The sequence below is a fragment of the Odontesthes bonariensis genome, chromosome 11 (assembly GCF_027942865.1).
Source record: "Odontesthes bonariensis isolate fOdoBon6 chromosome 11, fOdoBon6.hap1, whole genome shotgun sequence".
NCBI lineage: Eukaryota > Metazoa > Chordata > Actinopteri > Atheriniformes > Atherinopsidae > Odontesthes > Odontesthes bonariensis.
Genome location: NC_134516.1, coordinates 17,704,697 through 17,731,776, shown reverse-complemented (window position 1 = coordinate 17,731,776; position 27,080 = coordinate 17,704,697). Strand labels below are relative to the sequence as shown.

The 27,080-nt window shown below is 43.4% G+C and overlaps 2 protein-coding genes across 3 annotated transcripts in view; both read right to left on the bottom strand.

The window, feature by feature from the left end:
- The window catches only part of nalf1a (NALCN channel auxiliary factor 1a), a 53,560-nt gene extending 39,690 nt beyond the window's left edge, over positions 1-13,870 (bottom strand). Inside the window, exon 1 of the mRNA XM_075477801.1 lies at positions 12,675-13,870. Coding sequence (XP_075333916.1) covers positions 12,675-13,361 — 687 coding nt within the window. The 5' untranslated portion in view covers positions 13,362-13,870. The remainder of the gene's footprint in view (positions 1-12,674) is intronic.
- Positions 13,871-18,324: 4,454 nt separating this feature from the next.
- On the bottom strand, positions 18,325-25,023 carry lig4 (ligase IV, DNA, ATP-dependent). Of its 2 annotated transcripts, none has more exons than XM_075477799.1 (3): positions 24,950-25,023; positions 21,303-23,373; positions 18,325-19,510 (listed from the first exon to the last, which is right to left on the bottom strand). In XM_075477799.1, exons 2-3 carry the CDS (start codon positions 23,363-23,365, stop codon positions 18,850-18,852), a joined length of 2,724 nt encoding a protein of 907 aa, XP_075333914.1. In that variant the 5' UTR covers positions 23,366-23,373; positions 24,950-25,023; the 3' UTR covers positions 18,325-18,849. The 2 variants fall into 2 exon arrangements, with proteins under 2 accessions (XP_075333914.1, XP_075333913.1); XM_075477798.1 differs by lacking the exon at positions 24,950-25,023 and adding an exon at positions 23,986-24,914.
- Positions 25,024-27,080: the final 2,057 nt, after the last annotated feature.

The following is a 27,080-nucleotide window of genomic DNA, read 5'->3' as shown; positions in this document are numbered from 1 at the left end:
ACCGTAAAGTCAGCACAAAGCGACTGGGATATAATTTCAGGCTTATATATGTTCCTGTAAAAATAATCCACCTAAATACCCATGCAGACAATAGGACTGTTAGACTAATTGGTGCCGCGCACTAAATTAATGAAGGTATTAGTCCGACCGTTTTCATGGGAAAAGAACATCCTGCTCGAAACATCTTCATTTTCTCAGCTATGAAGCCCAACTAATGAATGTTTTTACTATAATTAAATTTCGTCTCTTCCATTACTGCTCAAACAGACGGACAGCTTGGGAACCGAACGCGAGTCCTCTCCAGAGAGGATTTTTGAATGGATGAGTCATTCTGACACATCTGTCTGTGTTTTCCTCGGGACAACGTAAAGTTATTAAATCCGTACACAGAACACAGAGGCAAGTGTTCAGATGTAAACCGACTTCCAGCCAAAATAAAAACACATTTCTATGCGGTTCAAGGACGTTTAACTGAACTTCATCACTGGATCTGATTAAAATGTTTCTGAATTCTGGTTGTTTGTGCGTCCCCACTTTAAACCAGTCACAGAAGCTCGGAGGAAAACACGATTTCTTTTTTCTCTCCCGGAAACGGGTTAAAAATCCCTTTTATTACAGTTTCATTCCAGTCGGACTTGTTCATTTCCTCAACTCAACTCAACTCAACTTTATTTATAAAGCCCTTTAAAACAGCCGTGGCTGAAACAAAGTGCTGTACATGAGTAACAACACGAAATATGAGGCATAAAACATAAGAACAATGTAAAAACAATAATAAACAATAACTATATTAAAACAATAAAAACAATAACAGAATGTAAAGATCAGTATTAGCACGTTGTATAATTTATTTAGTCGTTTGTATTTGTTTACGTTATTATTAGTAGTATTATTTCTATGTATTTTTATTATTATTATTATTACGTATTGTTATTATTATTATAGTATTTATTTGTCTACCTCCTATTTTATTATTTATTTATTTATTTTAATTATCCTTAGCGCTCTTAATTATTGTTGTTTTTGTCTTTATTTAGCTATTTACTTATCTGTGAAATCCTACAACATGTAAAAGACCTAGGGGAGGGGACGGTGGGTTGTACACAAGTTCTTAGGTTGTTTGGGAAAAGAAAAAAAGAAAATTACTTGTATTCCTGTATACACTTCATATTTTTGTCTTGCATTTGATAAATAAAATAAAAACATTAAAAAAAAATTAAAAAAACAACAACAGAAACAGAGTCTCATGCTGGGTTAAAAGCCAGGGAATAAAAATGGGAAATGTATTTCCAACACTACATCATCATCAACTGAAAGAGACGCAGCTTGCTGTTGGGGGGGGGGGGTAAGCTAATGAAAGGCGGGTGGTAGATCCTGGGGAGCTAAAAATTTAATGGCTCATTAAGTAAGTGGTGCTGTAATGAATGTAAGATGTCACAGAAATATCTTCCTTTTCCAAATGGAGTCCCTCCTGTTGCCATCTCGCTGTTATTACTATTACTCTCTGGCCCTGATTGATAACATTACTGTATGTCACAGAGATGACTCATCTGCAACTGAAATACCACTGAGGCAAAGCGAGGCCTATTAAAAAGGTTACCCATGGTAACCCCTTTTTGCTTCAGTCGTTTCTGCTTCAGTCTCCCTCCCATCCTCCAGGCCTACGCTCAGCAGCTCTTCTGATCTCCTCCCAGATGTTACTTCTCAGTGAAAACAATATGGAAGTGATGCCGTGCACTGCAGCATCGCCCTCTTTCCTCTTCCTGCCTCATTAGCATTCCGCTCAGGGATCTGCCCATTCATAAATGGAGCTCTCCTGGAGTGGGGCAGGCGTCTCACAGGGACGAAAACCTTCTCCAAGGTCAGCATTCCCAACCACCGCAGGGAGGCACAATGGCGGATATCCCACCTGAGTGCATGGCTGCACAGTCGGGTGAGCAGCACAGGAGGCTCGTGAGTGGATGAAACACTCTGCTGGCTAACATCACCTGTAAATAAAAGGCTAAAAGAGAAACCGGTGCAGATACAGAACCCACATTAACACAGTTGGTGCATATATGAACCTTGAGGTTCTGTGGGAAGAGAGCAAATCAAAGCTGCAGCAGCACCACTTCCACGGCTTGTTTGATATGCACACACCAAACCACTGCAACACAAAGACCACATCCGGAGACCGAATTCAAACCAAAACCAACACACGGATGTAGACATGCACCGATAAATCGGCCGCCGATTAAAAAAGCCGGTTTTATATCCAATCGGCCCCAAATCGGTGACCGGCCGGTCACTGTTGTAATTTCCGGTTTTGGGCTGATCAAAGTGACGCGCATGTGCGGTGCGTAGCAGCTCAACGCGCCCAGAGCAAAAACAGCTAAAAACTAGCAAGACTCAGGAAGAAAACACGTCACTGATTTGGACTCATTTCACTTTGTGCCAGGATGACCCAAAACACGCAAGTCAAAAGTTAGCCGCGGAGGATCAACGCCTAAGACATTTGGAACAACAAACTTAATACGCCACTTTGGAAAAGAAGCACCTAGGTTTATTTAGCAGATATAAGGAGGACACTGCCGCTAAGAGGAGGGATGCAGCAGAGTCGCAGCCACCACAGCAACCCTCCACCGTGGCTGCTGTGTTCCACATCAACACTGAATAGTCCACCGCCACCACGAGGAAAATAATGGAGTTCATGGCACTGGACGACCAGCCGTTTAGCATAGTACAGGATAAAGGCTTCGTAAATCTGATGAAACACCTGAGTCCACGGTACAAATTACCAGCAACTGCTGGGACGTTTTTGAATGTTGTTGTGTGAATGTAAGTTAGTTATTGACCTGTAAACTGGACTGAATGTTATGGTCAGTGTTGTGGTCAATAAATCTGCTCAGGAGGCACTGTTGAAACTCTCACTATTTCTTATTTGTGATGTTTTATTCTTGAAAAGGGGGGTTATGATAGCATATAGCCTACCACTAGTTGTGGTTTTAATTGCAGTTATATAAGCAAAATGTTGTCTGGGAGAAGGGTACTTGTATTAAATTTGGGAAAGGGTTACTCAAGCCAAACAAATATAGTGTCTATTATGATTATAATTATTTCTTAGATAGAAAATCGGTATTGGAAAAAACGGTTTTGGCAGGTCAGACCTCCTTAAAAAACGGAAATCGGTATCGGCCAAGAATTTTGCAATCGGTGCATCTCTACACGGATGTGTAAACTGAGGCAACTGCGTGGTCATTTGTGGCGCATCACTGACGAGAGGATTCTACTGAGCCATCTCTGAATCCTGCTGAATTTCCATTTGAAGTAGTGTTGTGACGTTCGCAAACGAGCCGGTTCTTTTGAACGGCTCTTTGATATGAACGAAGGGAGCCGAGTCGCGGCGGCGCGGGAGCCGTTCTATTTCTCGTTCTTTTTTTTTTTTTCTTTTTACTCCTGCGTGTTTCACGCAGCTCCCAGGGGACATCTAGTTGCGGATTCCCCCCACATAGGACAACTACGAGTAGGGGGGGTAGGGCGCAGGCAGCTTGCACGTGCCCTTCACATGAGCAGTGAGTGTCTGAGTGAGCACTGACACTTCTGTATGGGAAGGAGGCCTTCGTGGCGCGAAAATAAGCGCCTAAGCGGTGCCACGCCGACACGCGCACACATAGAACGTGAGGGAAAAGTAATATAGGAATCTAGTCAGACAGTCAGTCACTCATTGCTCGCAGAAAGGGACAGAAAGGGAAGCAGCCAAATTTGCTTCGAAATGAGCCAGAGAAAGAGGAGCAACATTGGGACCACTTTTCAGCTGAGGGGGATACCAAAGCTAAATGTAACTTATGCATCTTATGTAAGATTTCTGCCGCATTCCCAAATGTGTGCAGGACTTTGCGTTTGTGGAGTAACCAGAGACGGTCAAATAGGACTAAGAAAATCTTTTGAGTAACCATAAATCCCATCTCTAATTTGAAGGAATAAAACATTAGATAAAAGATAAAAGCACAACAATTCATCTTGCATCTTATGATGTCTGCAGTTTATATCAATATGTCCGTATCTCCCTGACTTTTCTCTCTTTTATACGTGCTGGATACAGCTGCGATTCTGGGGAATATACTTAGAAACAGTGTGTGACAGAAACGATCCTCTGCCAGGATTAGCTATAGCTTTCTACAGACCAACATTAGTATTCATTTGTGGAGCCATATAAATGTAAATTAAATATTCATAATCCTTTTAGCAAAAATATGTGTCTCTCTAGCTGCTAAGTGCTCCCTTACATCCTCCAGCGAGTTACTTTTTTTATAGCTGGTCAGCGAGCATCCAGAGGGTCACTAACTGAAGTGAGGCCAAAAAAAACCCAGATAAACCTGCTGATCAAAAAGCTAAACAACCAGCTGATATCCTCCAGGTACCCCGAATCGTGGTGCAAACTTTCACTGCACTGATACGGTGACAGAACATAATCCAGAATTAATTGGTGTTTTTTTTTTTGGCCTTGAGAACTTTCAACCACCATAAAACAAGCAAAATAACTAAGATAAATCATGTTATGTGGGTTGAATGGCAGCTGAATATACTTCTGATTTTTTAAAACTTTACAGAAAGCAAGAGCTAGATAAGACATATGCGTTAAAAACAATCAAAATACTTAAATATAATAATAATAAAATATCAATTTTTGTCCAGACCCAGCCTCTGCGACCTCAAGGAAAACAGGCGGATCAAGTAACCACACAAGACTCATCCTGCATCTTTACTTCTGAGAGACTCTGCCTCTCTGAGGTGCTCTTTTTACACCCAATCATGTCACTGACCTGTTGCTAATCAACCTGATCAGTTACATGCTCCTCCAGCTGTTTCTTCCTACTTTTCCAGCCTTTTGTTGCCGCTGTATTGCTGCCATCAGATTCAAGATGAGCTCGTATCTTTCATGAAATGTTCTCAACATTTGATGCGTTTTCTACCTCATAGAAATGTGATAAGGAGCCAAAGGGTACTGCTAATGGTTGCATGTTAGCACGTTTGATAATCACAATAACAAAATGTAAAGCTGAAACTGAAAGGAATGTCTTTATTGGAAAAATTAGACCTTTGACCAGATGTTTGCGCCACAGGACGATACAGGAAATTAGTTCAAATGTGTCCCAGTTTCAAGGTAGTCGACCCGATCTTTAAGATATTTTAGTTTATAGCCTTCTGCGCAGCTACATACTTTGCTTAAAAATGGCAGATTGCAGCATTAGACACAAAGAAGAAGTTGACAAATGATCTACTTTTCAATGTAACGCTACAAACTTTCCCTTTTATTCTTTTTAAATAACACTAAAACATTGGTATTTCCTTTTGGCTTAAATAAAGTATTATCTAATTTACATCACATTAAATACAAATATGTTATCAATATAATTCCTGTGTAACTTCGACTAAAGCGAGACTTTTAAAATGCACGATCCCTTTACGTGCACAACCGAGTCGAGCTCCAGTTACAGCTCGACTGTGTGCGACGGTTGTGCACGTAAAACCGTGCTAATTGTGGTTGGAAGTTGGATTTCTCCTGCTTCTATGGTGGCTTCTACGGGTTTAGGATGGGACGTCACTGCTTGGTTCCTGTTAAACTTTCACCCAGAAGCAAAAGCAGAAGAAGCCTGTGACACTTGGGACAGAGAACATCTTATTTGTGAAAAAATAACTACCAATTTACTGCCAGCTGAATTGTGTATTTGCTAAAAAGGTCACAGAGAAAAGGCCGGACACTAAAAAGCACAGCAGGGCACATGGCCACCTATCACCCCGGCGTCTGACATACTTAGATCAATAAATGGATTCCCCTCCTGTGCTTGTGTCCTGGGAAAAATAGAGGAGCCCAGCTGAGCTGCAGCTCGCCTGCTGTGTTAGTTGGAAACATGTACATGTGGAGGTGTGAGTTATTTCTGTATGGCAGACAAACAGTTGGGGTCAGAACTTCAGGAATATAGTCAGGGCAGGATTTTGTTTAAAACATCTTTGAATGCGGAGCTCCAGCCTTTTTCCAAACCCGATGAGAAAAAGCAACACTGGAGCTCCATCTGTGTTTAGATTTAGTTTCAAGGCCCCCCATGTGAGCACTGACACCATGGCTGCCACACATCATTTACTGGTCCTTAATGTAGACAGAGAGCCAACAGATGAGTGTGAAGCTCAAACATCCGTTCCTGTAAAACACTTGTTCCCAGGTCATACGACACAGCCAAACAGGCTCGGATGGTAACACAGTCATGTCACTGCCCTGTTTTGGTCAAAGGAGCCGCTTACTATCAAACGAAGGACCGATGAACATGGAGCGCTCAGCGCAAATCAATATGGATCAACTTCTTGGTATCGCTGCAGCCCGTCCCCTCGGCTCAGAAAGAGATGAGATCAATGCAGATGTGTGCGGCGGAGGAGGATCTGGAGAGGGAGGATGCTGCGGCCGCTGTCCTCCTTTCCATCTGAACACAACACCAGCTAAGATTAGACTTTGAGTTTGACCCGGAGGGTGGGAGGGAGGAGACGGATCTGTGAAAACAGCGGTCAGGGACTGTGGTGGTGATGCAGTGGTGAAGGTAGGAAGAGAAGCAGCAGGATCCGGATCAGAAGAACGATGCGGAGAAGCTGTAGAGGAGCTGATCAGTTCCAGTGACCGTGTTTTTACTTGGCCATCAGGTGGCCTTCAAGTTCCCAAACGAGTGAAATTAGCAGGGAGGAACCGGGGCGCAGACACCTGCGCTGCCTCATTATTCTTCTGAAGACATTTTTGTCTCGGGCTGCAGGCTCAGGAACATTTTCCTCATGGAGAGCACAGCGAAGACGGAGCCCTGTCATGGTGGTTGGGGGTCTTTCCTCCGGACCAGCAGATTGTGTTTGATCAAAAACTGATTTTTCTCATCGTTTCAGATCACTGTTATGCCAATAAGTATTAGAAACAATGCAGACTGCTGTGTGAACTGTAATTTTCTCATCCTACGCAGACTTTTTGACACTGACACAGTGTTTGGCTACTCTGGGGTTGCACCCACCACACAGCTGGCTGACTTACTAATGCCTCCATCTTTTCTTTGACACTTATTAGCATTTTCAGCCTCCTTTTTTTCATCAGGAGACACTTTGAACCTGGTTTTCATAAACATATGTCCTCTTTATGAGCAAATTGCATCACAGGAAACTTGAGAATTTCCTTTCTTTAGGGCTGACTAAAGTATTCCCAACAAAAAAAATTATATTCTAACCACAAAAGGGACACAAATAACCCATAATGCAGCATAATGTAAAATACCATGGTTAAACTCTGACCTCATGAATGTGTAACTGTCAAGTCCCAAAATTTAGAACCCCTCATTTCAAATGTGACTCCCAGACAAAATCATTTTAGTCTATTATCCCAAGAATGTTTCCCACTCGTTAGGACTGTAGGGCTCAAACTGTAAACTGTAAACTGTAGCCAAGTGCAAACGGTCTGCTCTCTAAACGCTGTTTTACCGAAGCCCGTCAAAGCCCGGGGAACATCCAAGAGCAACCACTTGGAGGCACGCTGACGGTAACGACCCAGCAGAGCTTTATAGATGAACAAATACCAGTTTTACTGCCTGAGAATGGCGGTAATGTCCAACCAACTAAACCATAGAGTATGCAGAGGTGAGTGAGACGTTTGCATTAGGAATTAAACGTGGAGAAGCATGATGCTGCATGCTGGTACAGAGGAAGAAAGGTAGCTCGTGCAGGTTTTTTCTTTGCAGAGAATGTGAAACAAGATTTGTTTCTTAAATAAAAGTCAATCTTCGTTTTGAGTTTCTTGACGAGATGAGAAATATGTGCATTGAATGAAAGCTTTTCGTCAACCCATCTTCCCAAATACACCCTTTCAATCGATGTACCATTAGATGCACAAATTATAAAATAACCTAAAACAGGAATTAGAGTCAATCTGCCAAGATCACTGCTGTATAAAGCATGCAGGAAGGACTTAAATAGCCTCTTAAGAATGAAATGTGGTTTTGCTTTGGAGATATTTATATTTCCAACTCAACTGGTTTGAACTCGGTTGTTGTGGTGTCGTGTTGCCAGAGGGTGGCGGTGTAGGCTGCTCGTGGCTGTATATAAGTAGAAGAAGTCATACCTAAAGGGGGAAAAAATCAACAGCTGCGGTGGACATCCGCAATGGAATTTCTTAAATCTTTAGGAATATCACAACTTCTAAATGTAAATCAGAAACCAAGTTTCCAACCCACCTGGAGGAGGGTTGGACGGAAAAAAAAAACCAAAACAATTATGATCGTTACTTTCAAAACGGATCGAAACATATCGAAGTTGAATATTGTGTTGCTTTTCTCCAAATCGACACCTTTGAGTGATACATACTGAAACTTTAAACACTGATGAACAACCTAACCTCGATGCAAAGAGGATCTTTTACAGCCTTCCATCCTCTGCATGCTGTGAACCGACTCGTTTTAGAACTGGATGGATGAAAAACTAAATGATGACTTCAAAAAACCAGGTCCAGGGCTTACAAAGAAATGGCCCATTGGTATAATTACCACAATCTTAACTGTGACGAGGCATTACGGCCGGCTGTTGGCGGTTAATTTCTTTGCATATTTGGAAAACGAATCCTTCGAGCCCAAAACATCAACTGCTCCAACTCTGAAACAAATTCAATTGGTTAAAGCCCTGACTGATCATGTGATGTTGATTATTAAATGAATTATCTTAATTTATTCAAGTTTAACATGCGGAAAGGCGGCTAATTCCCTCCATCAGGACAGATCTAATTTGACTGACAGCTACCAAACAATCTTCCACAGACTCAAAGGACTCTGATGTCGTGACTCCCTCCAACTCGGGCAGGCTGACTCCAAACCAGTAATAGGAGCATATGAAATTAAAAAAAAAAACAAGAATCAGAATTGGTGAGGAAATATGCATTTACATTAGAATTACACAAGAATCCACTGGACTAAGTTAGAATCTTTTTGAGAAGTAAAGTTTCCCAGGATTTCTTTTTGAATGTATATTAGCTGTGTTAAAATAACTGAGCAGTTCATGGGTATCAATGGGCAGAAGGTCTCAGTTACCAGCTTTTTAAACAAGAAGCATGACTGTTTCTTTGATCTTTCATGACAGGTATTTCCTATATGAACATCTGATGATTTATTGTCTTTTTAATCAAACTATTAATTCATTATAGAAAACTCAAAGCCAAGATTCCTCACCAATAGGAAGCTGAATTGTAGTGTTTCCTCAGTGATCCTCAACACTTAAAACTTTTGAACTTTAACTACAGGACATTTGTAGTTCAACACCTTGATTCTTCTCTTCTTCACACATTCTGCTGTAGATCTGCTGCTGTGTTTGGGATCTTTGTCCTGTTGATGAGCCAATTTCAGCCCAGCTTCAGCTGTCGGACAGACGGCCTCACATCTGACTCTAGAACACTTTGGTATCCAGAGGAGTTCATGGTGGACTCAGTGGCTGCAGAACCAGCCCAGATCATCAGCCCTCCACCACCGTGCTTGACAGCTGGTGTGAGGTGTTTGTGCTGATATGCTGTGTTTGGTTTCCTCCAAACGTGCTGCTGAGCATTATGAGCAAACATCTCCGCTTTGGTCTGGTCTGTCCAAAGGACATTGTTCCAGAAGTCTTGTGGTTTGTTCAGATGCAGCTTTGCAAACCTGAGCTGTGCTGCCATGTTCTTTTTAGAGAGAAGAGGCTTTCTGTAGTTTCCTTTTTTTGACATGACTGTACTTTAAATGACAAAAACCCTTTCAGCTCTCACCACGGTCAAGATGTAACACAGGGCTCGACAAACTAAGATGGGCAACACCGGTTGCCGGTTTGAATGTTTCAACCTTCGCCCTTCTGTCAACATGAATGGCGGGATTTCACCGAGTCAGACGACGGTGGATCCCACTGCGAGGGACAGCAGCACGCCAGTTGTGTCCGCTGTGTGATGTTTCACCCCAGGCTGGAGGAATCAAAGGACCACCTGCAGACCACTGGAGCTGCTCCTGTGCAACAAAGGCAGCTCTTCGCATCAAATAATCTCACTCAAAATGCCAGAGATTGTCCTGTAGTAAAACGCTTCTCTGTTTCCTCGGCTGTTTTCACACTTCGCAGCTAAGTGTGTGGCTATAAACTCACAGAGAAAACATACACATCTGTCAGAGCCGGCGTACAGCTTAAACTGCTGGGCCTCTCCGAGTAGGTGATCATTAAATCCACTTTGTCATTTGAGTCATGCTGCTCTTTCTGTAACATACACTGAACTCCAGAAAACCTATAATCAAGAAGGTGAAGGAGAATGGTCACTGTTAAAGAAATTAGCAGCGTGACTAAATGACTGTTTTCCCTACAAATGCCAAGAGGTTAGCCTGGAGTACGAGCCTGAGACCGGCAGCAGGTAAAACATGAAAGTTTTTTTATGTAAAAGTTTTCTCAAAAGCACGACTGGATCTTCATCGTTTTCTCCAGCAACCGTTCAGTTATCAACACGCAAGTTCAAGATGCCAGAACCCAAGATGCTCCCTTCAGATGGCGTCTGTTCCATCCAAAACAGGATTTTCAATCATCAGATATCAAAATGTAAAGCCTGGTTTCAGGTTAAAGATGATTCAGGTGCAGCAAACAGTTCTTTTGTGTATTCAAGGTGGTGTGTGTGTGTACTTTTATAAAGCTAAATCAGAAAAAGAATGAAATCTAAAGTGGAAATTTAAAAGCACCTGTGTTTCTTACAGTAACTTTGATTTATGTCACTGCAGACAGTATTAACCGAATTTTTTTTAGAAATATCTTTTACTACAACATTTAAAGATATTCTAACATTAACAATACCAAGTTATGAAGAGGTTATTTTGTCCCATTCTTCTCACAAATATTGTATTTTTTTTTCCTTTGAAAAGTCTCTGGTCCTGACCCGTACCCTCTTGTTCTTCCTCAGCCCTGCCTTTGTAATGTGTGCAGAATGTGCTTTTACATGGAAAAGATGTGGTCTTGAAGGCAGCACATGTTGCTGAAAAAACTCAGGGAACTTTTCTGCATTAATGCTGCCATCACAGAAGTGGAAATGAGCTTTGCTGAGGGCCCTGATCCCAACCCCATACCATCACAGAGCCTGGCTGCAGGGACTGGTTGCTGACAGCAGTCTGGATGCTCCTTTGGCTTTTTGCTCCATTTCTTCCAACAAAGATCTGGAACACTGATCGCTCTGACCACAATAAACGTTTCCACCGTGTGACGGTCCATCCCAGATGCCTCCGAGCCCAGAGAAGTGGACACCGCCTCTGGACGAGGTTAACATAAGGCTTCTTTTCTGCACAGTAAAGTTTGTTAACGTAAGTCTGCTTGACAAATGTTTCCCACAGTAATCCCTTGTCCATGTGGTTCTCTCAGCTATTGATGAACGATGATGATGCAGCACCGTCTGCGGGAGCAGAGATCACAGGTGTCCAGCTCAGGCTCGCTTCCTTGTTCTTTGCACTCTAAAATTCCTACATATTCCTTCAATAGTTTAATGATATCATACACCGCAGAGGGAGAAATATGCCAATCTTTTCCAGTCTTTCTCTGAGGAATATTATTTCTAAACAGTTCAATGATATTTTCACACATTTGTTGACAAACTGAATTTCAAGCACCTGTTTGAAACAACCCGAGATCTCCAACAGGAAAAGAAAACGCAAAAGAAAGCCAGTAAACACACACAATAGATAACAGTGTTGGCTTTTAAGATGTTCTTCCACCGTGTGAGGCGAAACGCACTGAATTTATAAAAGCAGGCAGATGGCCTGATTAGATTTGTTCTCGCCTGTGCATGTATCTCTAACACTGGTTGGGTGAATGGAGGCCATCTGGGATTGGCCAGGGCTTCTGTGAATGGAGCCGGGTGAGCGCCATTCAGCACCGCGGACAGCTCCGCCGCTCCCGCAGAGCTGTCCGCGGTGCTGAATGGCACTCGGCCTGCGCGTTTCCCTGGACACCCATTACAACCCACTTATGACCCACCGTGCTCTGTCACGAGCTGGTAAACAGTGCATGGCAATCAAACAGCGAGCCCGGGCCTAGCAGAGGCCTACGTGCGGATCTATAATGAGCAAACACAAGGCGGAGCGGAAAAAGACTTCCGGCACATTAGGCAGGGAAACCACCTCTTGACTTTAATGAAACGCTCTCGATATGGAGTAGACTGGCCAAGATGAACACCTGGCGAACTGCCACAACACACACACACACACGCGCGCGCGCGCACCACCGGTGTTGTTTGCAAAAGCCATCAGCCTCTTTATAAAAGGCAGTGTTGTGAGCGCGAGGCTGGTGGCGATTCCAACAAGCCTTCATCTGAGGAATCGATCGCGGATCATGAGCTCGAGAGGCGTTTTTTTGAAGAAGTCAAAGAAGAGAGCGTTAAGTAAAAGAGAGGAAGGCAGAGGCATGAGGAAATAAAATACTAGCAGGGCCTCCATCTGCACATTAGCATGGGGCCTAAATACAAATGAGGAGATGAATGAACATGAGGCCCGGAGCCGGGAGTCTCCTTGAATCTGTCATCCGTCTCCATGGCGACAGGAGCAGGAGGACCAAAACTGGCATCTATCCGGGCCCAAATCAACAGATGGCCACCACATCACCCCCCTCCTCCCCCCCTCCCCCCCTTTTTTTTCCTCTCTGCAGCCTACCTTGCACTGCTCCATGCACGTCCGCACTGAATATGCCCCCGGCTCGTATTTCTGAGTCAGGAGCTCAAAGTCTTCGTGTTTCTCCTGGGCGTGCTGGTCGTAGCGCTGGTACGCCTGGACGCACTCGCTGCATCTGGTGGTGTCGCCATCCCCGAGCACGTCGAGGCTGCAGTTCAAATTGTCCGGACTTGTCGAGCCGTTAAACAAATCCAGCAGAGAGTAGGAGTTACAAAAGGAGAGGTACAAATCGCTCATATTTACAGCCCGCGTCCCCTCTTTGTCGGAAAGGCCCTTGCACAAATCATCTGCGTTCGCGAAAGTAAAGCAGTCGTTAGATAAACTATCCTGGTGGCAAGTTTCAAGCCGCCACAAATGTTTGGTAGAGTTTCCTATAAAAATAGCATGTGGGTTTCCTCTGAGGCTGCTGTGTGCTGAGTGGGTCTGGGGTGAGAGGAGGTGGGAGGATGCGTACTTGTCCCGGGTCCGGGCCAGTTTGGCCTCGGCGCAGAACCACAGGTGATCAGAGAGGAGGATGGTGAGGAACAAGAGGGATGCCAAGGACAGTCGCCATCTCTGCGCCCTCTCTGAGTCGGTGAATGGCTTTTGGTTGTCGCGCGGGGGCTCTAGCCAGATTTGGAAGCCGTCGTCATCTTCTTGCTGCCAACACGTCCCAGCACCCCTGGTCATATTTTGGGAACCGGCCGACTCCACCGTGGGGGCTCCTCTGCCGCAACAGTCATTGACGTCGGGAGCGCTTCGCGTTTTCCTCCCCTCAAGTGTCGGGTGGTGGGTTGTCCCGGCTTGCCTTCGAGATCAGCGGTAATTCCCATCAAAATGAGCGTGGGCCGGGTGGGAAATCACACGCAGGGGACCACGGGCCGCATCCCCCATGGCTGACCGGTGAAGTCGCCGTCCTCCCGTCCGCCCTGAGCTCCTCGCCGCGCCGCGCCGCGCCGCGCCGCTCCGCTCCTCTGCGTAGCCTCGACTCCGTTTTTAGAAACACTCACCGACGCGCTTACGTTTTCCCCGGCCTCGGTCGTGCAGGGACAAGGGCGCTTTCGTCTTCCAACATGGCGAAGGAGTCTGCCTTTGTGTCGGCGGATGGGCCTGCAGCCTGTAACAGACCTCTTTTCCTTTTTCAAGCCCTCGCCGTCTTTATCTCGCTACCGTGGTCAAGTTGCCGCCATGTTCGCTGAGAGACGGTGTGTGTTTGCAGGAGCCTGCGTCAAGCACGCCACGATACACGGGGGTATTTCCGGTCTTAAGACTCAAAATATCGCACGAAAGCTGCTCTTTTTGTCGATTTGCCTGTTTATTTTTAGTTGTTTGGACCCACTTCTTTAAAAAAAATACGTGTTAGTGTTTTAGAATTGAAACAGAATACGTTTATTCAATTCATCTTACTTTTAATCATTTTCTGAAGTTTAAACCATCACAAAAGTATATGTGAAAGAAGAAACTCCGAACATAAAGCAAAGCTTTTAATTCCCGGTTCGACCCTTTATGACCCTCATAAAAGTGACCCTTTAAAGTGACCGTTGGGCTACACAGGATGCGCATTATCCGGCTCAGTGAAGTAAGTTGCCAACAATTTTTCCGTATTTCTTAGGCAGAAAACATTTATTTAAAATCAACGTTGTTGAGCAAAAATTGTTCCGTTTAACGTTAATTGAAGTTTTATTTTGTACGTCATGCCCGTCAATATCCTGTTTTTCCTTCTTAATCTCGCGAGCCTGATGAAACTCTCTCCCCCCTAATATGACGTTATGCGCGCGCACCGCGTTCGCCGCAACCGTCGTTCAAGGGCGCATCAAGTTAGAGAGATTTCGCTGAAAATTGACCAAATATACGGGAACTTCCACTTCACATTCAAAGCTTGTGATTTCTGTCGTAAAAGCTCCTTTAACAGTTTAGATCAACAGGAGAACAAATAAAGAGTCAAAATACAACGAAAGGGGGTTTAAAACACTGCACGAGCTGACTTAGAAATTGTTTTCCTCAAGCAGAAGCATTTATTACGATTAATTTGAATCTAAACCAATTGCACAGGTTGTTGCTTATCTGGCTTATTTCCTTATTTCACTTTAAAATGATTAAGAATAACTTTATAACTAACTATCTTTAAATCACCACAATGAACCTTTAAAACTTAGTAACCCAGTTACCATCAACCGAAGAATTTAATGGCAGCATCACTTCTCAAAAAAGAAAGTAGAATTTATGCAAGAATTTTTTAGATTTTATGGGACAGAGAATGTTCTTTAATTCTGTAAACGGGTACATTTATCTAATGAAACCATTACTCAGTGGCTCTGCTTGTAAAGTTTGCACTGACCCGCTTACAAGTTAAACCTTAAAGTAATTTACTGTTGTTTTTGATGGTTATACTTTCACTCGTGCTGATTGCTGCAGCCAACCTTCCTATTGAGCTGCCAGCCTGTGTTTGCTCTCCTCAGGAGCTCTTTTATCTCAGCTGAGTGCATGCAGCTGCTGGTCGTCTGGGGGCCGTTTCCAAAGATGTGTTTGTGCTCATGTCCAATGCTCTCCCGCTGCTATGACCAGCCTGATTACAGCTGAAATCCTGTCGGGGTATGCTGATAGTTATCCATCTCCGGATCCTCGGGACAGATTTTTTCGAGTCATTTCAGACGGACAAAGTTGGGCTTGTGAAAACTTCAGAATTCACAGCGCTACATGGGATTAAGCACTGGTTGAGCACCTCTAATTAAAGGCTGTCAATCAAACGCTCAGTCAGTCACCTGGAAATAGTCTAGAGTGGGCGATGGGTTACAGAATGCTTAGTGGGGGTCACATTTTATTCTATAAGCACTAAAAAAAGTCCTTTTCTCGTCACACCTTTGAGCTTCTTTAGTAGAAAGTGTTTTAACCTTGTAGAACCCACAGTTGCAGATATGCAACAAGCTTTTTATTTATTTACATTATATTTTTATTTACATTACATTATTTGATTTTTTAAATTTACATACATTATTTGCATTCATGTGTAATATTTTTTTACGTTACATTTTATGTGCCGACAGTTGTCACAGCAATCATTTTCTGGGTCAGTGAATTACACTCTGCTTTGCGGTGGTCTGTTCTAGTTCGTTCTGGTCTCGTTTGGTGTGGTCTGCTTTGTCCACCTTTCACAGCGCTAATGGGAGGTCAGGTCTCCAAAATGTATTATTATGATTGTTTTTTTGCACATTTTTTATTTACATTACATTTTTTGCATTTTTTATGTGCTTCCCTTTTTCACAACAAAGATCTTTGAAATCTGTTTGATTTGTTGTTGAACGGAAAGTTTACGATGGTTGCGTACCGCACTTTGTTTTAAGAATGTTTAATAAAGGTCTATTATATACATTTTATTGTGGTAGCAGCAGTTACCGGTGAACTTTCACTATACCTTTTTTGCCAAACGATCTGCAGAGAATGACTTTGTTTTGTGAACAAAATGAATCAGGAAAGCCGACAGTTGAAAATATGCAACATTGCCTAAAATGATCAAAAATAGCCCAATTCCAAAAATTCCAAAAATATTGGTTTATTCCCACCCAAAAAGATGCAAGAAGAGCCAAAATGATTTTTTTCAATGATTATTCATATGCCTGGGTGCTACAAGGTTAATGCTTTGATAAAATGCCAAAAAAGGACACATGTCAACAAGAGCCATTGTTGACATGATTAGAAAACAGGTAGTTCACCAGTTTAACTTTGAAATGCTCTCACACGGCATTTGCACACAACAACGCCCAGGGCGCCACAGGCAGATGCCTGCACCCCAGAGATGATGGCGATGAAGGTTAGAACGTATCGGTGAGTCCCAAGACACGGTGGTGACATTTTTGAAGACAGGAAAACACGGCCACGTCTTTGTCGGCCGGCCTCGAGCCAAACCGGTTTTAACGTACCCCCCGCAGTGCACCTGGTCCTCCTCCTGCCAGCTGAAGAGTTGCGCTAAAGGCCATCGCTGCACTCAGACGCTTCTTACCTCCCAGTTTTAACAACGTATTTCCTGCTTCTGCCACAATGGTGATTCGTCAGTTTGAAATTCAACATGTAAACACATAAATGGATTCAAAGGGAGCTGTTGGAAGCTTTTGTTTTCTCATTAAAAAGGGTCAGCGTGTAGTTTTTGGTTGTTGAGCTGTACTTAAAGGTGCCATGGCATGAAAATAAATGGAGGCTTTTATATATTTTTATAGGCTTTAGTGGTCCCCTTATACTGTATCTGAGTTTTTTTTCCCCAAAATTCTGCCTTGGTGCAGAATTACAGCCAGTCCCAAAAATGAGCTTTCCTTTGGATCCTCAGAATGAGCTGTTTAGGGTCTGCAGCTTTAAATGCAAATTAGGAGGAGAAAGGCGGGGCAAAGATTGCTCTGGTTTGCAAAGATGCACGTAGCGCGAGTCATTTCAATCAGGGGAAAGGCAGATATCGTGCGCGCCGTAACACCAACAGCAGGACGGCTATCAAAACAACAAATAAGTACACAACACTGGCGTTACAGTAAATGAGGTGTCCACTCGCATACCTCATGCTATTTACTGTTACATTAGCGACAGTGACTGAGCTATTAGCTGCAGAGCTAACGACACAGACAGACTGACCGCTTTGACTCTGGAACCATAAATGAATCATTATCCTGATGAAGTGCACTGAATTTGCGGATTCATTCTTCTTCAGGAAGCTTGAAGTCGGGGGTTTTGGTCTAAAATGAGCGAGCTAACCATCTCATGGGCATGCAAACACCTCCAACAGCCCAGTTGACACAGATAAGAGCTTGCAGATGCTGTTAGCTGCATAGCTAACCGTTAACTAACGTTAGCTGCTAACGATAGCTGCTAACAATACAAACCCTTTGTTGTGGTAACAAGCTATGTAACTATACTGTACATACAGGAAAGCAACACAATTATAGAGCATTAAATGACTTACTCGGGAATGAGATCCTTCCCCAAGTAAGGGGGCGAATGGAGCAGGAGATTGACAGACGGATCGGTGCGGTGTCTGCAGTGATGCGGGCTCTGCACCGGCCCGTCGTGGTGAAGAAGGAGCTGAGCCAGAAGGCGAAGCTCTCGATTTACCGTCAATCTATGTTCCTACCCTCGTAGGAACATACGCACGTTTGGTGTCCTCCAAACGTGCTGCTGTGCATTATGAGCAAACATCTCCACTTTGGTCTGGTCTGTCCAAAGGACATTGTTCCAGAAGTCTTGTGGTTTGTTCAGATGCAGCTTTGCAAACCTAAGCTGTGCTGCCATGTTCTTTTTAGAACTGTGCTGTCATGACCTTTAACCTGTAACATGCGGACTGAGGCCCGCAGAGTCTGAGATGTAGCTCTTGGATTTCTGACCTTGGGGTGACCTTTAACCTTTAACATGCTAACTGAGGCCTGCAGAGTCTGAGATGTAGCTCTTGGGTTTCTGACCTTGGGGTGACCTTGCTGGGACGTCCACTCCTGGAAAGATTGACAGCTGTCCTGAATGTTTTCCACCTGTGAATAATCTTTCTCTCTGGAGAGTGACGGCTGCTTCTCACCCTCTTAATTCCCGTAGAAACAGTAAGTGTGGACTCGGTTTTTCACACACTGCTTCTGCATTTTGGTTTATATTAAACAAACAATGACACAGCGTAATACAGTATTTCATGTGTTTTTATTCATCCGAGGTTGAATTGAACATTTTCAGTTCTGTTAAAAAAAAAACCAGATAACTTTCTTCTGTCCCGATAAAATAAAACCTTCAAAGTGAAAGAGGATTTATTTTATTATTCACATTACAACAACAGGTGATAGGTTCATAAAAGCTTGAGCTGTATAATGGAAAATGTTGCTGCTTCAACTGTGAAAGTAATTTTTTCTGAATCTATTTTTGATGAAGTTAAAAGAATTCAGAAAATGTTTAATAACTGCTCATCCAAAAGCTTGAAGGGAAAGTAGCTTAAATGCTTAATACTACAACTTTACTTATATAAGACAGAATAAAATCCTTTTGTTGTTGCTTTTACAGCAGCCCAGTGATTTAAAACCAGTAACAATCTTTCGTCAATCATTAAGAACGCAAACGTTATTGTATGAAAACCTTGAGAAGTGACTTTCATTAAGTTTTTCATTTTCTACCTTTTATTTAACTTTAAATTAAAACACTAAAAGGGGCCTTTAGCCCAGAAACTTTAAACCCAGTAGTCAGTGTCATCCATCAGATGCCCTGCTTTGATTGAATCCGTCACCCACGAGTCTCTTACAATCTTAAACTTCCTCCTGAAGCTGCGCCTCAGAGTCCTCAGATCCAGAAGTCTCGTCTCCTCCTCGATAATAACGTGTGAAACTCCCTCCTCCAGCGTCCGCGCCACCGTCCCTCCGTGGTAGCGGAACTCCAGCGCCCTGATGCCCAGGCAGGTGGCAGGTATGGCGCTCTGAGGGTCTCCGATGACGGCAAAGGCGTCCACATAAGCCGAGAAGGGTCTGAACATGCTGGTGGGAAGGTCATCCCAGCTGTAGCGCTCCTCCACCTGCGCCACCTTCACCGCCGCCGCGTCACCGATCCGGGCGAACACCTCCCGCAGCTGCTGCTCGTCGGTGTCCACGAAGTAGCTGTCGCCGTAGCTGTCGTACTCCCTGGCGAAGTGTTCCCTGGTTGAGGGCGACATGTGGATCATGTGGCGTGGTTGCCATGGCACCACTTCCTTCTGGTCCAGGCACTGCAGCAGCCAGGAGGCCCAGACGATATCGTGCTGGTTCGACGAAATCAGGTTCTTCACGCGCATGTTCTCCACGCCGACGATCACGCAGTAAGTGTCCCGTCCGGGGTTCTGTACCACGAAACCTCCACACCTGGCATGGAAATGACAACATGAAGCACTAATTTCTGATGGGCTCCGTTCAAACGCACCGTAATCCTGGAGCGCCCTTTAACCCTAATCCCTGATTGGGGACATTTTTTGTCCACTTGGGGTGTACTTTCTCCTCTAATTTCACACTGGAAATAGTGATACTCATCATATTTGGTCCAGTTGTGCATTTTTGACTAATTTTTTCGAATTTTAAACACACATCATGTACAATGCAATTTTTCATTGTACTCATCCATTCATTATAATGGATGTCTATGGGAGCCGTTTCTGTAATCTGCCATTGCAGAAAAACTAAAAAGCTGTAAAAACTGATGTTGTTGGTCATCAATGACATATCCCAGACCTAATAATCCCCCATAGAATATTTCACTTTGCACTGCATACATTGAAAATACAGCAGTTTTTGTGTGTGTTTTTTTTACAGAAATTGGTGTTTACCTCATATACACTGGTATTCAAAGGGTTAATTTTCATTGAAAATAATTGAAAACTTGGTGGTTATGATCAGAACTGAAGTGGAAGAAAAGATTTATGAAAAAAAAGTGGAAAAAAATATTAACATATGGTACTTTGGGGATCATTTTAGAAGTGGACAAAAATGTCCCTTTTCAGAAATTAAGGAGTCTTTTTTTTTTTTTTTTTTTTTTTTTTTACAGAAATTGGCGTTTACATCATATAAACCAGTATTTAAAGGGTTAAATTTTTGAAAATAATTGAAAACTTGGTAGTTATGATCAGAACTGAAGTGGAATAAAAGAGAAAAATATTAACATATGATGTTTTAGGTCGTTTTAAAAGGGGACAAAAATGTCCCTTTTCCTAAAGGCTCTTATTCACCAAAACAACATTCAGCCATCAGGAACATCCAGAGCGTCTGTGACCGTCTCATCTTTTTGGTGTGTAGACTTTTTTCCAGTCGATTCATCGTGTTAAATCATCGTCGGGTCGGGCAGTGAGAGCTCCCGCCGAATGGCTGTTCAGCTGATGTTACTTTAACTGGGTTGTTTTTCTGTGCATTAACCTTAAAGGGATAGTTCGCCTCTTTTGACATGAAGCTGTATGACATCCCATACTAGCAATATTATTTATGAACATTTTCTTACCCCCTGCTGCGTCCTGTGAGCCGAGTTCCAGCCGAGTTTTGGCGTTGACGAAATCAATCGTTGGCGATTGTGAGGTCTGACTTTTTCCTGGAGAACGATTTTGTGATGCAAATGTATTACTCTTTTGAACGCATATTGTTTTTAGAAGCAAAACGCTTTATTTTTTAAACCCCAGCCAACTAGCCGGACTACCTTCATCAACACCAAAACGAGGCTGGAACTCGGCTCACGGGACGCAGCAGGGGGTAAGAAAATGTTCATAAATGATGTTGCTGATATGGGATGTCATACAGCTTTATGTAAAAAGAGGCGAACTATCCCTTTAAATGCTTAATTAAAAGCGTGCATGTACAAAACAATCCATCTGTAGGATGTGTTAGTTTCAGTTAAATAACATGCATCTGTGCACTGCATGTCGGAGGCACCGTACAGCTCAGCTGGTTAAGCTAGCTGTACGTGTGGTTTCCCCTTTTCCTGTAAATAATGTAAAAAAACCACAGCAGAGGGGGTCTGTCATCGCTTGTTATTCAGCCCTAAAACTCTGTATCTACTAGTTATGAAAATGAGTGATTGTTGACCAAATCCACTTAGAAGATGATAATAAATCAGTGTTTAAAGCTCATTTCCACTGTCTTGAACCGGTCAAAGTTCCTCAGTCTAATTTCATACCTGGCCACGCCCTTTTCCAGCTCAGACTTTGGGTGGTCTTCGGTGCCGTTCAGGACGCAGAACTCCACGTCCTCGAACAGATCCGTCTCCTTGGAAACCTCGGACAGGTCCTGGGGCTTGAAGTGGTCGATGACGCCGACCACCTTCTTGGCCTTGCTCGGCACTTTGCGCTTCTTCCTTTGCGGCTCGCTGTTGTCGATGTGAAGGTGGCGCGAGGCCAGCTTCCCGGACGCCTTGCCGCGGAACAGATCCAGCTCCGCCAGAGTCATGCACTGGTGCCACGCCTTGTCGTCCCGGATCTTCTCGATTCTGGGGAAGCGCAGGGTGCAGCTGGTTTTATACATGTCGCTGCCGACAATCTCAGCGGCTTTGACCTGGATGATGACCGAGTTGCAGGGTTCGATGTAGACTTCGGGTTTCTCCGTTCCACACAGGATGGACGCCGGCGGGTCGTTTTTTCGGTAGATCTTCCAGTGCTTGGCGAGCTTCAGGCCGAGGTCGTACAGCTCTTTCATGGTGTAGCCGGAGCCGATGCGACAGAAGGAGTGGAAAACCGATGGCTTCTCGCCGGGCTTTGGAGCTTCAGCAACAGCACACAAGAAATGGGACATCATGCCGCCACGCCGACCTTTTCCCCAGTAACCGCCCACAATCAGCAGGTCGAGCTCGTCCATCAAGCCATCCACGTATTCTGGCTTTATCTTCAGCCAGCCCTCCCCCCGTTTGTCAGGCTTGTAGATGGACAACGGATCCTTCACCATGATCCCTTCCTCCCTGGTGTCGATGGCGTCATTGAGGGCATTGACCACCTCCTGCCTGGTTCTGGCTTCGGTCTTCGGCACCAGATGCATCCTGCCGATGACCGGGGTGAAAACGGTCTGAAGAATCTCGTCGCGCTTCCTCAGCGTTTCTTTGCCAAGCTTCTGGTTGTTGACCAACAACACGTCGAACACACAGAAGCACGTCTGCAGCTCCGAGTCGTCCATCAGCCTCTTGATGTCGAATTTGCTCCCTTTCTGCATGAAGCTCTGCGCCGTCGGGTTGTACGCCATCATCTCGCCATCGAGGATGCAGCTCACGACGTGGCTTTTGAAAACATTGTGGATGTAAGGGGTGAGCGACCCCTCCAGGGGTGAGCCACCAAACTGCTGTGTGTACTCAAACGCATTGCGGCTGAAGTACTTGTACACGTCCCCGTCTTTGTGCAGCTGGATGCGCTCCCCGTCCAACTTGGTCTCGATGTAAAACGGGCTGTTGCCCATCTGCTTCTCCACACCGCGAATGTTGGCCACGGCCGCCAACATGGGCTTAAAGGCAGAGAAGAGTCCGATGGAGACTTCACTTAAAGACACAGCGGGGTCGTGGAGCTGCTGGCACACCTTGTTGAGGTCCGTGTTGACGTTGTAGAGCTCGGCAGCGTCCGGATGGAAGACCTGGAGGACAATTTCCTTGCTGATGCCGAGCTTCATGTCCTTCAGGATCATCCTGATGAGCCACTTCTGCTCCAGAGCGGAGCTCTGCGTGATGAGGTGCAGCAGACTCTTCTTCACCAGATCCTTCTGCTTACTGGCGTTGTTAATAGCCACCGAGTCCAGAAAGTCGTTGACCTCTTTGATGCTGAGCTTCCCTTCGCTGCTGCAGCGTTTCTTCAGCACAAAGTACGCCATGCCGGCAAAGTCTCCAGCTTCTCCCTGGGATGTTGTCGGAGCGCGGTAGTTCAGCAGCTTGTTGGCCTCTGGGCCATTCTTCGGGAGCCCCAGAACATCGATGTAGAGTTTGGCCAACATGCTCTCTTTGATGCCGTACGCCATTCGCTCGCGTTCAAAAGGGGGGACGATGAGGCGGATGGCAGGATAGAAGGAGTCTTGGGTTTTTGGGTGGTCTTTGTGGAGGGCAGAGTGAAATTTCCGCCACGACTCGATGAAATCCCCGAGGATCTTGGATTTATCCGGACGAAGTTTAGACTTCTGGATTTTCTCCAGAGTGTTACACAAGTGGAGGAAAGGAACCTGAGCGGCCACAGTCGGCTCACCTGCTGCATCACTGTTGGAAGCTCCGTCCATGATGAAGCCTGTCAGACACAGTAAAGATAAGAAAATCAGTCTCTTTTTAATCCCCCGTTTCCCACGTAGACTTTCATCATTTTCTATTTTCATTTTTTGATATTATATTTGATAACTGATTACATTGAGTTATTACAAACCAGCAGCCCTAACCTTTGCTCTCTGGTGCCCCCTGCTGTCTCATTTGACCAAATCAAATCAAATTTATTTGTATAGCACATTTAATGTACAAAACAATTCAAAGTGCTTCACATAAAATAAAAGCATTACAGCAGGGAGTGTAAGAAGCATTAAAAATACATAAAAGAATATAAAGAGAACGTGCCCCCCTAAAATTCTGTTAAATTCTGTGGAGAAAAACATCCAAATACACAGATTTCTAAACCAAACTGGCTTTCCAATTTAAACTTTACCGTCCATGTCTTTGAGTTTATTCCTCTTTCTGAGGAAAAGTCTGAACTCTCTCTGCTCTGTGATGTATTATCATCCTGAAAAATGAGCTCAGCATCATCAAACCTCCTTCTGACTGATGAAATTTAAACAGAAAGTGTGTAAAACATCAGAGTCCAGCTGAACATCTACAGCAGAGGTAATGGCTGCCATCTCCTCTGGTCCTTTACCTGCCATCAGCCCCATATCCCCAGTGATGGTGGAAATGTGCTGGTTTCCTTCAGCCCGCTGTGACCTGCTTTTCTTCTCTTTAGGTGGTTTATATTCGGCTTTTCTGGATGGAAATCCCACTTTCTTCTGCTTGTTTCTTAAAGTTTGCTCACAAAGTTGTCTCCTGTTTCTTCCCACTGGTTTTTAACTTCTTTTGTTGTACATATTTTCTATTGTCAGACATTTTCCTTTGAGTTTTCTGTCCTGACACTTTGACGTCTTCCTTGATCGACCTGCACGTTTCCTTTGTCCAACCCTCCCATTTTGTTTGAACTAAATATTTTATATGACATCTTTTGTCAGACTCTGAGCTGAATTACCTTCTTGAAGGAGTTTCATCATCCTTTCTGTTATTTCCACTGACAGCTCTCTTGTTGGGGCCATGTTTCCTATCAATCAGCCAGGTGTAACAGCCTATGAAGCGCTGCCTTCTTTAACTGCTTTTTCATTTACATATTTGTGTTTGTTTTGAGGTCATTTAATTTCTGAGACTTTCTTTTTCTTCCACAGAATAAGAGAGTTGAATGAACTTCCTCCATAAGTGGCCAGTGGTCGTATTTGTTTGCTCTGTGACGTCAGCTGCAGGTTACTGGCCCTCACAGGTGAGTCTTGGACATGTTCCGACATGTTTTCTACTTCGTCTAACCCATTTAAATGCTTTTTTGCTGTTTTACCTTTACATGGACTAACATGTGAAGCTAATCTTTAAAATAGCCGTATCACTTGTGTGTTTGGCCACCTTTATTACGCATATTTACCAATAAAAATAAACTGGATAAGCAGTTATTATCTGTTTTAAACGCAACTTGCCGTTGACGCATGAGAAAACGTGAGGAAGTGGGAATAGTTTTCCTTCCGCTCAGTTTGAGAGACAACAAAGACCAACTTTCGCTAAAATGATTAAATAAACTAGTCAGTTGTTACCTTGTTTCTCGGATTTCCTTGGAAAAGGTAATAAAAAGCTGCCGGCTACATGTTGACGGTTGATAGAAGATCCGCAAACAAAACGTTCCCCCGGAAACGAGAGCAGATATTTTGTTCCCATACGGTGTCATTTCGTTAAAAAAGACTTTATACTGTTTAAAGTTTTATTTGTATTTTTCTAATTTAATTCGATTATATATATTTATTTAAAAACATTTTTATCTTTTCCAATATTTCACCACAGAAATCACAAACTTCACGTACACTTCCTTTGCGCTTGTTGTTACGTTGGTATCACCAGCAGAGGGCGGCAGTGAGACGCTTCAGTCATTGTTTACCATCCTCAGCCTGGAGCCACTGAATCACAAGTAAGCTGCCAGTAAAAGATAAGAGTGCATAGTTATTGGCAACAAGAAGGCGTTTCTCATCACTGTAATGATTATGTAAGGCAATTCTGGAACAGATTCCCCTGATAGTAGATACTTGTTTCCCGTAAGCCAGGCCCTGTTCAAAGAATAATAATGCAGCAAATCCAGCTGATTTTGAATTCAGCCTTTATATGTAAATGTAAATGTAAATGTACTTGATTTGTTGACCTCAGATTTGATTTGTTGACCTCAGAGCTCTACCTGGATTGCGGACTGTTAACAGCTCAGATAAATACGATGGGGCGAGGCCGTTAAGAGCTTTAAAAACAAACATTAAAAGTTTAAAATCAGTTCTATAAAGGACAGGAAGCCAATGGAGGGAGTTAAGAACAGGAGTGATGTGCACACGTCTGTTGGTGTTGGTTAAAAGACGGGCAGCAGCGTTCTGCACCGGCTGAAGGCGGCTGAGAGAAGACTGGGAGACGCCGACATAAAGTGCATTGCAATAGTCTAACCTTGAACTTATTAGGGCATGAATGGCTTTCGCAAGGTCATGACGACTTAAATGTGTGATGCATTAGAGAAGTTTGTGAACCTAAAAACTATGAGAACCACGTGTTTCCATGCTTTATGATCGCTTGACATTTTTGTGGGCTTTGTGACCTCTAAACGTGACAAAAAAAACTGTGTGTGGCTGCACATGGAGATTAGTTTTTATGATGGTGTTGTTGTGGTGCCGTGTTTCTCTTTCACATTTGTTTTGACTCACTCTATAAAGTGGAAGCATTATCCAAGTGCTTACTTGATTAGTAATAAATTCTGAGCAATTCGCTGGCGACATGCCTCCCAGTCTAAAGTATTTAAGGCTTTAAAGAGTCAAGATTCAAAGATTTATTTGTCACATTTATTCAATAACACCAACACCAGTGAAATGGAACTGTAACCTGCAGTTTTAACCTAAACAAACATTTAAAAAGCCAAATAAACTGAGCTATCAAATCTAAAATGGAAAAAGTTAAGAACTTTAATTCAAAATAAGAATGGATAAAAAATTAAATATAAAAAAAACTGGCTTGCACTAATGTTTATTACTTAAAACACGTTAAATAACACTGGCAGAGTGGTTTATTTTCATCAATATCAGGCTATCATTCATAAACACTTTTGCCGGCTGTTATAAACCATTTGTTTGGAATAAGTGAATTTGTTGCACAATATCTACGGTGGACAAAACAACAGGAAACTGGGCGTGTAGGGTCTCAGATGCACCTTAGATTTAATTTGAAATCAGTCTCAATCAAACTAATTCCAGTTTAGTTGCAATGAATTCAGTTGATCCAGTTAATTCAGTAATAACCCAGTTCAGCCCAATAAAGTTCAATTAAACAAACCCAGCTGTAGATGACTGCATAGATTAAAAATACAGTGAAATACCTTAAAATCTAATTCAATCCAATTCAGTTAGATACAGTCCTATAAAACCTTGTTACAATACATTTCAAGCCAATTATTTCCAATTAATTTTAATTACATACAGTCCAGTTCAGTCCAGTTTAAATCCAGTTTAATCAAGTTTGATCAGTTTGACCAATAAATGAAATAAATGTAACTATAATAAAATTCAGTCCAATTCGTTTCGGTAAATATAGTCCAGGGTGATCAAATCCCAATCCAATCCGATTCAGCCTAATTTTTATTCTTAGTTCGATACCGATGACTGCTTCTTTGTTATTTTAGATAATAATTTTATTGTTCTGGGACCT

What these genes read in the sequence shown, in the direction of transcription:
- lig4 (XM_075477798.1), bottom strand. An exon ending in CTGGAAAAGGGCGTGGCCAG is followed by an intron (nt 19,511 to 21,302) that starts GTATGAAATTAG and finishes TTTCCATGCCAG; the next exon opens with GTGTGGAGGTTTCGTGGTAC.